At 31.2% G+C, this 13167-nt stretch overlaps 2 protein-coding genes across 2 annotated transcripts; both read left to right on the top strand.

The window, feature by feature from the left end:
* Positions 1–2821: 2821 nt before the first annotated feature.
* Positions 2822–5055, top strand: LOC106375948 (gibberellin 2-beta-dioxygenase 2-like). The gene is made up of 3 exons (XM_013815978.3): positions 2822–3354; positions 3552–3894; positions 4562–5055. The coding sequence occupies exons 1-3, from the start codon at positions 2960–2962 to the stop codon at positions 4823–4825; spliced, it is 1002 nt and encodes a 333-aa protein (XP_013671432.1). The 5' UTR covers positions 2822–2959; the 3' UTR covers positions 4826–5055.
* Positions 5056–10185: 5130 nt separating this feature from the next.
* On the top strand, positions 10186–12932 carry LOC106360009. Its single transcript, XM_013799620.3, has one exon. It carries the CDS (start codon positions 11035–11037, stop codon positions 12154–12156), a length of 1122 nt encoding a protein of 373 aa, XP_013655074.1. The 5' UTR covers positions 10186–11034; the 3' UTR covers positions 12157–12932.
* The last annotated feature ends 235 nt before the right edge of the window (positions 12933–13167 follow it).

The following is a 13167-nucleotide window of genomic DNA, read 5'->3' as shown; positions in this document are numbered from 1 at the left end:
TTTCATTTCAAACTTAAAGTATTTACAAAAATAGGTATCATTTGAAAATAAATTTGAAAATAGTATCATGTAAAATTAAAATTCCACTTTTATATTTTTAGAAAAAACATAGGTAATGCACGAATTAATGACTTTTACTCATTATTATGTAACAATTATGTTAGCTAGTTACTATTCACCATTTGAATTTATTTTTTCTACTAGCTAGTTACTATTCACCATTTAAATTTATTTTTTCTAAGCAATGAAAATAACATTATTATGTAACCATTATGTTAGCCTTTTTTTATTTATAAATGGCTGATTTGATGTTGTGTAATATTAAAAAAACAGCGATTGTACCTTTTATTTTCAAAGGCATTCTAAATGTGAGCAATGTCATTACCCTCTGTAAAGACAATACGGATGGAAACCGAGTAAACAAAGCTAATTACTGCACGTCGAAGAAGCCTTGGCCTGGGCCAAGACTTGGCCACCCAAAATATGTCGACGAGTGCCTCCCTTTCAACTTTGTTATATGAGGCTCTAAAATGTTGATATTCTATTAATATTACGATGATAATATTTCTTAATTTAAAAATAGAAAATGATAAACCAAAAAGCTACTATTTAACTTCACTAATATCTAGCTAATTGTTGTTTGAAATATTTTTGTTTCCGGCTTTATCTTAGCTAATAACTAGATTTTGATCCGCACATTCGTGCATGTATTATTTTCATTTTATAAATGTATATTTTTTGTATTATCATAAAAAATTTAAATATATGATTTATATATTAGTGTTATATATTGTATAACTTTATAATCATATTGTTTTAAGTTTTGGATTGGCTTTATTATATAATGACTTATCGTATATATTATATTTTGTTATCAATTATTATTAAATATTAATATAATTTCGAGTTCGGTATAATAAATTCAGAATCTGATATAATCAAATAGATAATCATGTACAAAATGTTTTTAGAAATTTCTATAAAATAACACATGAATTAAAGGTTAGTTATATAATTTATATTTGGTAAATAATTTTTTTAGATAATATATTATTGTGAGTTTCAAAACAAATAATAAAATAGTATATAATTGATTTTAGATAATATTTTGTTGTGAGTATAAACATTTATATGTTTACAATTTGTTTTTTTTTTCTGTATAAAATATAACATGTATTATGAATTTTAATCTGTTTTAACAGTGAGTGATATTTATTTAATTTTTATTTAAATAAAAACACTTTTAAAAAATAAAATAGGTTAATTTATCAATTTATTATAATTATGGTATATTTATTTTATATGTAATGTTTATTTTAAGATAATATAGACTATAATTATAAAATTTATAAATTATATTTAATTAGTATTAATTTATAATAATATTATATTAATAATTACGAAATTAGTTAATTATTATTTTATAAAAAATATTTAAAATTTTATGGTAAGATCTTGTTAGATTTTTTTAATAGATTTTTTTATAAAATTTAAATGTATAATTAAATTAATTTATTATTAATATATTTATTGAATATTAAAATTTAGTAGAACTAAGATATATTTGATTAGTTAATATAAATAATCAAATGTGTTATATTAGCATTTTTGTACAGTGGTATTTTCTTTTAATATAAAAGATATATATTTTTTATAAATACTTCTGGCACACTATTTCACTATTTTCTGTGTTTGGTCATAGAGATGGTCACAAAGTAAACATTGTCATATATTTTTAGTATTTGTGATTTTTATAGTATTTTACGGATATCTAATTTTCTATTTTTTTTTTTCTAAAAACATGATATCCAAAAAATGAATACCCAAAAATATTTAAATATTTACAGAATTTACAAATATTTGCGAATATCTTAGGGAGAATCTCAACCCACTTTGTTTAATATGATATAAATTTGTTTTAATAGTTTTTGCAATATATAATAAAATGAAGTAAAGATATATGTTTTGTAAATTTTGAATTTAATTAAAAACTAAAAAGACATAAGTTAAGAAAAAAATATAATTGTCATGAAATTTGACATTTTATTTTTCTTTCTTGATTTAATACACTTATAAATGATAAAAATTCAGTTTATTAAATCATATGTTAAAATAATATGTATATAAATTTATACATTTAGTACTCCATAATTAATCTAGATAAATTTTATTATTTGCAATTTGCTTTACTTTTTATGGATATTGAATTTTAATATTTGATTGCTCTAGAAGTTTATGGATATTCAATTTTTTTAATTGAAGCAAAGCAAAAATGGGATCAAATCAAATAAAAGAGATAAAATATCAAATCCTATTTAGTCATAATATTTAGATTGAGGAAAACATAAAACTGGAAACTCTATTTAAGTCTAATCATATTGCTGGTTAAAAGGTATTTCTTCCATTGAAAATTACAGCTTTTTCTTACATAAACCATTACTTTATACTACTAGATTTTGAAATCGTTGAAACTTTTTGAGTCAATAACTAATTAAGAAAACTACGACCCGTGATTCTCTTCTTTATTTGTCAACATTCCGTACGCGTGATTAGACAAAGTAAAATGGCAAAAGAAAACACAAAACAGGACCATACGACTACCATTTTCTCACTATGCCAACTTCGATTTCATAAACCCAAATTAGAAAATAAAAACAAAAATTCCATGCTGTATTTCCATGTGTGCTGAGATAGAAGAATAGACTCGACATGCAATATAAATTAAATAATAGAGGAATAAGAAATCGCAATTTACTTGTAACACTTAAATAGTATAAATTTCTAATATATAATGTATACTCCCGTCCCCCACAAGCCACTCCCTATAAATGCCAACAAAATAGCTTCCTCGAGAGTTCCTAAATCATAACAACTCCTCCTTTCTTCAACCTTTCGACATTTTTCTTCTGCTTTTAAATATTTTGCAATCTTCAAGAAACTTACCTACACTAAACCAAACATGGTGGTTTTATCACAGCACGTTGCTTTAGATAACCACTTATCCGTAATCCCAACATACAAACCGGTTCCGGTCCCCGTCGTGGACCTAACCGACCCAGAAGCCAAAACTCTAATCGTGAAAGCCTGTGAAGAGTTTGGTTTCTTCAAGGTTGTAAACCACGGAGTCCGACCAGACCTCATGACCCGGTTAGAGCAGGAGGCTGTCGGCTTCTTCGCCTTGCCACAGTCTCTTAAAAACCAGGCCGGTCCGCCTGAACCGTACGGTTATGGTAGTAAACGGATTGGACCAAACGGGGACGTGGGATGGATAGAGTATATTCTCCTCAATGCTAATCCTCAGCTCACGTCTCCCAAAACCTCCGCCATTTTCCGTCAAACCCCACAAATTTTCCGGTAAATAAATCTCAGAAACATTACGTTCATGTTCATTAAAACCCCATTAATTCCCTTTGAAATTATTATGGAAAATAAGTCACATATTAAAAAAAATTAAATAAGTCACATATTTTAGCTTATGAGGAGAAACAGAACACTCTGTTTTGTCTTATCTTGTAATACTACTCTGACCATTGTGAATGAAACAAAAACAGAGAGGCGGTGGAGGAGTACATGAAGGAGGTGAAGAAAGTCACGTGCAAAGTGTTGGAGATGGTGACGGAAGGATTAGGGATAGAGCCAAGGGACACACTGAGTAAGATGGTGAGAGATGAGAAGAGCGACTCTTGCTTGAGAATGAACCATTATCCTACGGCGGAGGAAGAGGTGGAGAAGATGGTGAAAGTAGGATTTGGGGAACACACAGACCCACAAATCATCTCAGTGCTACGGTCCAATAACACTGCGGGTCTTCAAATCTGTATGAAAGATGGAAGTTGGGTCGCTGTTCCTCCTGATCACTCTTCTTTCTTCATCAATGTTGGAGATGCTCTTCAGGTACCTTTTTACTCTCTTTTTTTCTCTTTTTAATTTTTATAGAAAAGAGAAATTACTGTGGATTTTATAGGGAATCTTTTTGTATTTAAGATTTGATGGTTGTGTTTGAGACATTCCTGCGGTTAACTGCCTGGTCAAAAGTCAAAAACTCATAAAAGTATTTTCAGTTTATCTTAAGATACAAATATTTTTATAAATTAAGTGTTTTTCTTTTCCCCCAAAAATAATTGTATTTTCTTATATAAGTTTTTTTTTTTGCTGAAATTGGGATGGGAGGGGAGTTGAGTGATAGAGATCGGTGTGATGGTAGACAAAAATTCTCACATGCGATTTCTTCTCGTCTCATCTTTTCTTTTAATTGTTTTTAGACTAAAATATAATATATGAAAATCGAATTCCTTTTTCTTCGGTGTACGACTAGAAAATCTATGTATACACTGAGCCTTACTCACGTGACAATTACTATTTACATGATGAGTATATATGCAATATACCCTTTTTACAAGTGTCATTTCAAAACAAACAAAAATACCATATACCATGTTTGTGTATTCTTTTATCCTAATTTTGACTCTCTCTCTTTTTTCTTTTTTTTTCCAATTTTCCAACTCTTTCAAAGTTTAACTCCCACACAAGACTTATATATTAAAATACCCGGTGATTGCAGGTTATGACAAATGGGAGGTTCAAGAGTGTAAAACACAGAGTCTTAGCTGATACAAGGAGATCGAGAGTCTCTATGATATATTTTGGAGGACCCCCATTGAGCCAGAAGATTGCTCCATTGCCATGTCTTGTCCCTAAGCAAGAGGATTGGCTTTACAAAGAATTCACTTGGTCTCAATACAAATCTTCAGCATACAAGTCTAAACTAGGTGATTATAGGCTCGGTCTCTTTGAAAAACAATCTCACCATAGGTCAAATGTATGAGATTAGTCATGAACTCGTGATGATGCTTTTGTATGATAAAAATCATAATTGCAAAAGAAGGAAATTGATAGTGTCTTGGAGTAGCTTTTTATTTTTGGTATGTTTTTCGTTAGGCACAAAAGCATTAGGCTTTGCTTAGAGTTTGACCCAATCAAACCTACCTTTTGTATCCTCTCTTCTTATTTGTTTGCCTTTCTTGGAAATAACAATTCGTCTGTTTTTTCTCTTTATGGTTCGTTTGACGTTTAATTCTTTGTTCTTCCATTTTTCTACTCTAGTGTTCAAATAGAACAAAATGAGTGTTGTATACCTAAATTTTTATTTCATAAAAAACAGACCGTAAAAGTTTATATGTATGTCCTTACTGTGTCCTCAGCAATTGCATTAGGAAATTTTTCTTTGCTTTTCTATTTTATGGACTTCTCGGCGTAAAGTTTTAGGAATTGAGCTTTGTGCTAAACATGTTTTATAAAATAGTCATGCAACTTATAATGCGCCAAAGAAAAATAGTTTTATGAAGTGACAAACAAGCCTTAGTTATATAACCAGTTAAGTATTAACTGTGGTAACAAATAACTATTTACTGTCACACACATAAATAATACTCTATCCGTTTCAAAATATATGATTCTTTGAAAAGCTTTTGATATTTCGAAATAGAAGATGTTTTGATATTTTTATATTATTTTTAATTTTATTTAAAACTGCGTGACCAATAATGTTTTATACTTATTTTTAAGAATTGACTGAATTAATTTTAGTTATATTTTTAATGTTACTTAGAATATACTTTAATTTTTGTGTATATATTCAAAACATCAAGTATTTTAAAACAAAAGGAGTAATTAACATTGTTGTTATTTAATTAAAGATGGGAATATAAATTTACTGATTTACAAATTTTGTTTTATCGATTTATAAAACTATAACGTAGTCATTTTTTTGGGTTAACCAGTTTTTTAAATTTGATTGTTTATTTGATTGTATGGGGCCAAGAAGTTATGCCCATATTATTTTAGTTACCAATCAAAGCCTATAGTAAAAAAACTACATTACATTATTATATTCAATTAAAATGATGCTATATATTTTTATAAGTAAGGAAAAATCTTTATATAAAGCCAAAAGGAAATGCTTACATTATTTTTAGAACAATATTGCGAGGGAATGCTGCTAGCCTGGTAGTAGGAGAATGACCATCACATGAATGTGAACATATTTAGTTGAATTTGTCGAGTTATTTTTAGGATTTCAGTAAGCGATTAATTTTTCTTCACGTTACGAGTTTTTTATTTGTGCTTGATTTTTTTTTGGAACCCATCTGTGCTTAATAGAAGAGTTGTTTTTAGCTGAAATAATTGGGGAAAGTTAAGTGGTGACCACAGAGAAAAAGAAGAGACAGGTGGTCGGATTTTTACATATTTTAAAACTGTACTAAACATAACAGAAGTGTACAATTTTACCAACAATATAAAAATAATAACAGAACTGTACAGTTATCGTAATGTCATAGTTAAGAGTTAAGACTATCATTTAGACACCAAAACCTTCTTTTTTTTTAGATTGTAGAAACAGAGTCGTATTGTCTCGTCTGTTATCCACCGGCAACTTCAAAATCGTATTCCAATTGTGAGAGTAATGTGGTCCAAAACCAAGAACATCTGAATAATTTTGTTAAGGTTAAGTAGTTTTTTATTTTTTTGCTAAATGGTTAATTAGTTTTGAGTTAGATATCGGAAGAACGTTAACAAATCATTGCTTTATTCACATTAATACGCCTTTACATATATACCCTCCAGTTAATAGTAAGAATCCGCTGACAGAATGAAAACCATATGACACAATTACCTCTGATTCTGAGTCACTCATGAACGTATCATTTTAAAGGAATTGTAGATGATGCTGCATATTAATGAGACGCGTAAATCAAAATATTCCTTTTTTAGCAACAAAACAAATTCCATGAGACTGAATTCTCCTTTTCTTCGAAGTGTTTATAAACAAACAAAAAAATCTATGAAAAAATTCCCCCAAAAAAATCCAGGTGAATGAAATATTTTCATTAAATGAAAAAGAGCAAGATGTCATTGACTGCAGCTGTTCTTATTAGTGCATCTACGGTCCAAAGCCAGCTCATGTTGGGCCCCTTTGTCTGTAGATGCATGTCTTCAGACTTCAGTAGACATAGCAAATAATTTAGTAAAAAGAAAGACTTAGAAAATAACTACTGCGAAACAAGTCTATTTTAAAGAATATAAAGAGGAACATTCCATATATAATATGTAAGAAAAATGTTTATATAATTAAGTGTGATTGTTGTTACAAAAAAAAAAAAAAAAAAAAAAAATTAAGTGTGATTGTAACTGCACACTGATGTAGTGATGTGTCAGGTTTACACCAAGCTTGTATGTATTATAACGTTAGATCAGACATTTCTAAGCAATAATCTACAATAGCATTGAACTTGGAAGCGATTAGAGAGATATCTACAGTGGTCAAAGTTAAGAACAATGGAAATATGTACTTGTTGAGATTTGATCCTTTATATTTCGTAGACTATTAAATATATGATTATAATATTACTAGTAGGAAACATCTTTTGACTTTTGTAAATATTCTTAGGACTTTTTGTGTATTTTTTAAACTATGACTACTTTTTTTTTTGATAACCAAACTATGACTACTTTAAAAATGGTCATAGAAAAATATATTAAGAACTGATCAAAATAAATGGTTTTATACGAAAAGTTTAAAATCCAAATATTATACGCTAGAAACCCAATGTCTAACCACTTAGTTTTCTTTTCAACTCATGGTAAAGGGAAGAGTTAAGCTTTTTGACATTTTTGCCTAGTGTTCTTCCTTGTTATTGAAACCTTTTCACATTCTTTGCATAGAAAGTTGAAGCTTTTGAGCTAAAACTTCTCCCACAATCAGTCTTTTTGTGGGTTCCAAGTCATATCTTGATTGTGTAACCCATTATAAGTTAAGCTATGAATACAGTCTTAACTAAAATAATATCCACTTCATGAAGTTTAAAAGGTACTTTCCCCACTTAAAATTTTGACTAATAAAAATCAAGCTATTTCCTAACATAAGTAAATCTCTTAATGTAAAACTCCATATTTTACATAAAATTTGAGTAACTTCATAAGGGAGTGGTTTGCTCAAACCCTATTTCATAATTAAATGAAAAACTAGAATAATGAATAAGAACAAACATATTATTTTATTTATGGAATAAATATATATTTTTATTCTATTACAAAGTGAAAAATTGAGTGAGACTGAAGTATTTTTTACTTTTGACTCTATTTTGGAGTAAAAATAGAGTAAGTCTAGAGATACTCTAAAATGTTGATAAACACTAATCACTCAATCCAAATACCAAAGTAGTATAAAAGATGTCAATGTAATCCAAGTCAATTCAATCAATGAGAATGCAAATCTAGTGTTTAGTCTAAGTGTAATCAGTGTAGTGATGATAAAAACAAGTAAACAAGAGCAAATCATGACAAATAACTAAAGATTTCAATCAATAAGAGAAATATGACCTATGGGCAATAGACATTTGATTTCAAGTGATAAAGATCCAATCTTTAATGGCAATCACAAGTCTAATAACTATCTAAGCATCCCTAACATCAATTCCCATTGGTTAAGCAAACAAAGAACAATATCAACTTCTCTCAAACATTTCATTAAACACCTTTTGAGCATAAATGTTTAAAGTTTAGATTAGAGAGATCAAAACTAATCTAATATTAAGAGCAGTAAATAAGCAATAAAACATATAGATCTGACACTAAACACCTTAGATCTTCACTCAATCAATCTAATCACTCAAACCCATGAATCAAAAAAGAGTTTACACACTAATCTTCATGATTAACCCTAAATCCATGTTAGATTCAACACAAATGATGTTAAGAAGATGAGATAAACTTAGATTTACTCAAGAAAAAATAGATTACTAAAAATTTAAGTTTTCACCAAAGTAGCAATATAATTTAAGAGAAAACAAGATAGATCTAATAATTAGGTATAAACAGTATTTATAGGCTTCTTAAAACAAGCTGCGTCGACCCAACAAATTTGGGTATTCCCTAAACAAAATGAGTAAAATATTCGGTTAAAGGTCAAAAGTTGACTTTTGGAATGATCACAGCGGTATGCTGAAACTGTTGCATGATGCCGCTGCAAGGATCCAACGGCATTAATTGTTGCATGTCTTCTGCCCGATGCGTTAAACCGCTGTGACACTTAGCACGGATGTGTCCTTCATATCCTTAGCAGCGGCTTCACATCACCACCACAATAGATAGATGTCAAATATGGAGTCAGCTTCTTCTCCAGGATTCATGACACTGCTTCCATTGCCTCTACACATCCACAGTGGCTTCTCGACAAGGTCACTAGGCCGCTGTGGTACTTAGTCACCAATCCTTTTGACGACCAAAATCATCATTCTTGCCTCAAATTCACTTCCAAATGCTCCTAACTCATCAAAGAGTATCTCTATCACCTAATAGAGAAAAATATATATGCAATGCACCTAAATATACTCTAAATGCATCTAAATGATCAAAAATAAGAAGTAGAATGATGCTTAAAACCGTGACAAAAAAAAAAGAAAGAAAAAGAAAGAAAGATATTTAAAATCATGCAAATACACAAGATATCAAATGCACAAAATTAGAAGGGTAAAAAAAAAAGCGAAAATGTATTTTATTTATAGGAAGAAACAATATGTTGAAAATGTCATGTATCTATACACAACATAAAATAAAAGTATTTATTTAATTATAGTTATTAAATTGCTTAAGTATTTGCTCTTAATTGTGCAAAATAAAATACCCATTTAGAAAAGCATTTGATTCAGTGGTGTATTTCAGAGATCAAAATTCGTCATTGTTATGTCTTTAATCCGACCATTAATTAGTTTCACAAGTTGTTGAGAGTCTACTTCCATGATAACCCATTTGAAGCCTCAACTCTATAGTATTTGTAGAGCGTATGTAAGTTGTAAACTTCTTCTTCGAAAAGATTGACACTTTTGGTTAAGTAAGAATATCCCGCTGTTACAAAGCTTCCTTCTATATCACAAACTTTCCAACCTGATTCCACATGAGCTTTTACATCCCGGATGTTGATTGCATTTATATCATTCACTAGAAGGTGGCTTCCTTCGTGTTGTATAGTGTTGTCCGCTACCATGGCCCTCTCCAAGATTTGTGGAGCTTGAATCAACAACTATATATATATATATATTTTTTTTCATAATCATTTTGAAGGCCAAACTATCTATATATTAGCCACTAACATTTGGGAGTGGGGGGGAGTCGAAAGAATGTTTCATCTTTTTTTCCAGCTTTTCGGTTGTCTAAGAGTTTAATCTTTTGTGGGTATTTTAGTGGTGGATTTGATCTTAGGTGAAGGTGGTTAATAGTTTTATTATGTCTTTTGTGTTATTTCCTTTAATGGTTTTAGTTTCGCAATGTATGGGTCCGGTCCTGGGTGTTTCCGGCTCTTGGCTTAGATGATATTATGTATAAGTTGGTTTTTGAACTCATATGTATGGTGTTTTCAGTTGTTAATGATAATTTTTAATTGACAAAATAGAGAGAATGTTTTATCTTTATATGTCCACCATGGCCGTTATAGATGCATTTATCAATTACATTACATGGTTATTTTCTTCCCTATCTGTTTTAGAGGAATCCATATGTGCTGACTAAAAATCATCTTTGTACTTTCATAGATGCCACATCAAACAACATATAAGTGTTCTTTGATCAACTGCTAAGGCTGAAGTAGTGTTTCCTAATAACATAATAGATATCTCATCTACAAGGCTGCTGAATAGATGATGTAGAAAGGCCGTTGATAAATTGGAGAGACTCCAAGTCTTATAGAGTAGCAATTGTACCACTTTGTTCCGTTTGTTTCCCATATGGGGTTAATGTCGTTTGTTCCTTCGTGAGCCAAAGGCCCACTATTATTAAACCCCATTAATCAGCCCATTAGTTGACCCAATTACAACTTAGAAGCCACGTTCTAAGGTGGTTTTCTTGTTTTGACCTATTGATAAAATATTTCAAGAACGTGAATTACGTAATGCCAGAGGATCAAACATTGTAAAGTGTGATAAACAAAAGAGAGAGAGAGAGAAGAGAAGGAATCAAACAAAGGGGAAGAACAAAAAAGAAATGGCGTATAGGAGAAGACAAGGGATCACAAGAGCTTCAACATTCAACGACGATATCTACAATCAAACACCTGATCACGACCACGGCGATCTCAAAGGTCACTCCAACGGCGGATCCTCCTTCAGATCTTCTCAATCTTTCTCCTCTCATTCCTCCCTTGCCGCTCAAGCAATCCGCGCCTCCAATTCCCACGACGATGCAACGACTAGGAACGAGAGCCGCGGCTTCTGGGGTATCCTCGCTCAGAAAGCCAAATCAATCCTCGAGGAGGACGAAGAAGAAGAGCAACAACACCAACAACAACAACGAAACGTTGTCGTTTCAGAGCCCTCGAATAATAATAATAACAATAACCCTACGATACGCAAAAGCATAGAGAAGATCACGACGACGATGAATCATATAGGAGACAGCTTCGAGAAAGGCCGTACGATCGTAGAGTCTCAGATCAGGAAGAAAGGATCAGATCTAATGGAGAACGGTCCATGGCAACCGTTAACGCAACCGAGCCCACACGAGTCTCAGCTCAAAGCTTCACGTGACGTGGCCATGGCTACAGCAGCCAAAGCCAAGCTCCTCCTACGCGAATTAAAAACGGTTAAAGCTGACCTAGCGTTCGCTAAACAAAGATGTTCCCAGCTCGAGGAAGAAAACAAACGGTTAAGAGATAACCGGGAAAAGGGTAACACCAATCCAGCGGATGATGACCTAATCAGGCTTCAGCTCGAGACGTTACTTGCGGAGAAAGCAAGACTAGCGCACGAGAACTCTATCTACGCGAGAGAGAACAGGTTCTTGAGAGAGATCGTTGAGTATCATCAGTTAACGATGCAGGACGTTGTTTATATCGACGAAGGTATCGAAGAAGTCGCTGAGGTGAATCCTTCCATCACTCGAACGCTCTCAATGGCTTCGTTTTCGGGTGCTTCTGAGTTGCCTGTCTCTCCTTCTCCTTCGTCTCCGGGTTCGCCTTCTCGGCTTTCGGTTTCTACCGATGTTTATCCGGTTTTGGTTCAGCAGAGTTCGGCTAGTGATGTTGTTGAGAGTCCTAAACCGGTTCGACCACCTTCTTTGGGATATGCGGATGATGGTAAGAGACCATCGTCTCAGCTCTCTGTTTAGATTCGATGAGTTGATTATTCTTTATTACCATTTTGATTTGTGTCTTGTGTTCGAAATTCTTTTGTTTTTATTAGCAGAATTGTGTTCTTTTTATTACCTTGGTTTCATTTTGGTTCTGTTGTGTAATAGTTTCTACTTGTTCTAAACATTTTTGCCCATGTAAATCTTTCATTTTGATTATTATTTGTGTCTTGTTTTGAAATGTTGTGTTGTTGTTCTTATGAGTTTTGTGGTCTTTTTAATAACTTGGTTTCAGCTTTGGTTCTATTGTAATGGTTTCTTCTTGACTGATGAATAGTTTTACCCTCTACGTTCGTGTAAATCTTCAAGGGGAATTTATTGATTTGATTTTTTTTCATTTTGGAAATATAGAATTAAACAAATGATGAGGCAAGTGTATATGTTCGACATTCACGGCGTAACAGAGTCTTTAGTACTAACATGCAACCACGTCTGTGCATATTTTTAGATCTGGAAAACATAATAGGTGTCAGATTGGTCTATTGTGAGTATATACAATCATACAACTCTAACGAATGTCAAGTGATTAGAAACTTAAAAATTATATATCATTTATTTTTATTGAATTGTTTTTTGGCAGCCTATTTTTTATTGATAGGGTCAATTAGCCAACTGATCATGTTAACATTGTGTTTAAGCTGATAGCTATTAAACAACATAATAACAAATTAAGCGATTGTGTTTTCTTTGAACAAATAAGTCTTTCTCAGATGCACAACTCTATGTAATATTTTACCAAAAAAAAAAGAAAAAAACTCTATGTAATATAGAAATGTACCAGCAAATAGATGAAAAACATATGCTATCACGTCTCTCTTCTTATTCAGAAATCAGAAGATAAATCACAAAATAGTATATAGATATTGTATATAAAGGGGTATATTCATATTCACATCATATACTGAATATATCATAAAATAGTATGTATTATTTAAAAGGAGAGGAAAAAAAAAACAAATATCGCCGGACTAGAAAACAAAGCTTCATTTG

The sequence above is a fragment of the Brassica napus genome, chromosome A8, assembly GCF_020379485.1.
Source record: "Brassica napus cultivar Da-Ae chromosome A8, Da-Ae, whole genome shotgun sequence".
Classification (NCBI taxonomy): domain Eukaryota; kingdom Viridiplantae; phylum Streptophyta; class Magnoliopsida; order Brassicales; family Brassicaceae; genus Brassica; species Brassica napus.
This window is presented reverse-complemented; position numbering and strand designations above follow the sequence as displayed.

Bases quoted from the DNA above. Each gene is read 5' to 3' on its own strand.
- LOC106375948 (XM_013815978.3), top strand. From the start codon at position 2,960: ATGGTGGTTTTATCACAGCACGTTGCTTTAGATAACCACTTATCCGTA. The intron at 3,355-3,551 runs GTAAATAAATCT...AAACAAAAACAG, and splicing joins CAAACCCCACAAATTTTCCG to AGAGGCGGTGGAGGAGTACA. The intron at 3,895-4,561 runs GTACCTTTTTAC...CGGTGATTGCAG, and splicing joins ATGTTGGAGATGCTCTTCAG to GTTATGACAAATGGGAGGTT.
- LOC106360009 (XM_013799620.3), top strand. From the start codon at position 11,035: ATGGCGTATAGGAGAAGACAAGGGATCACAAGAGCTTCAACATTCAAC.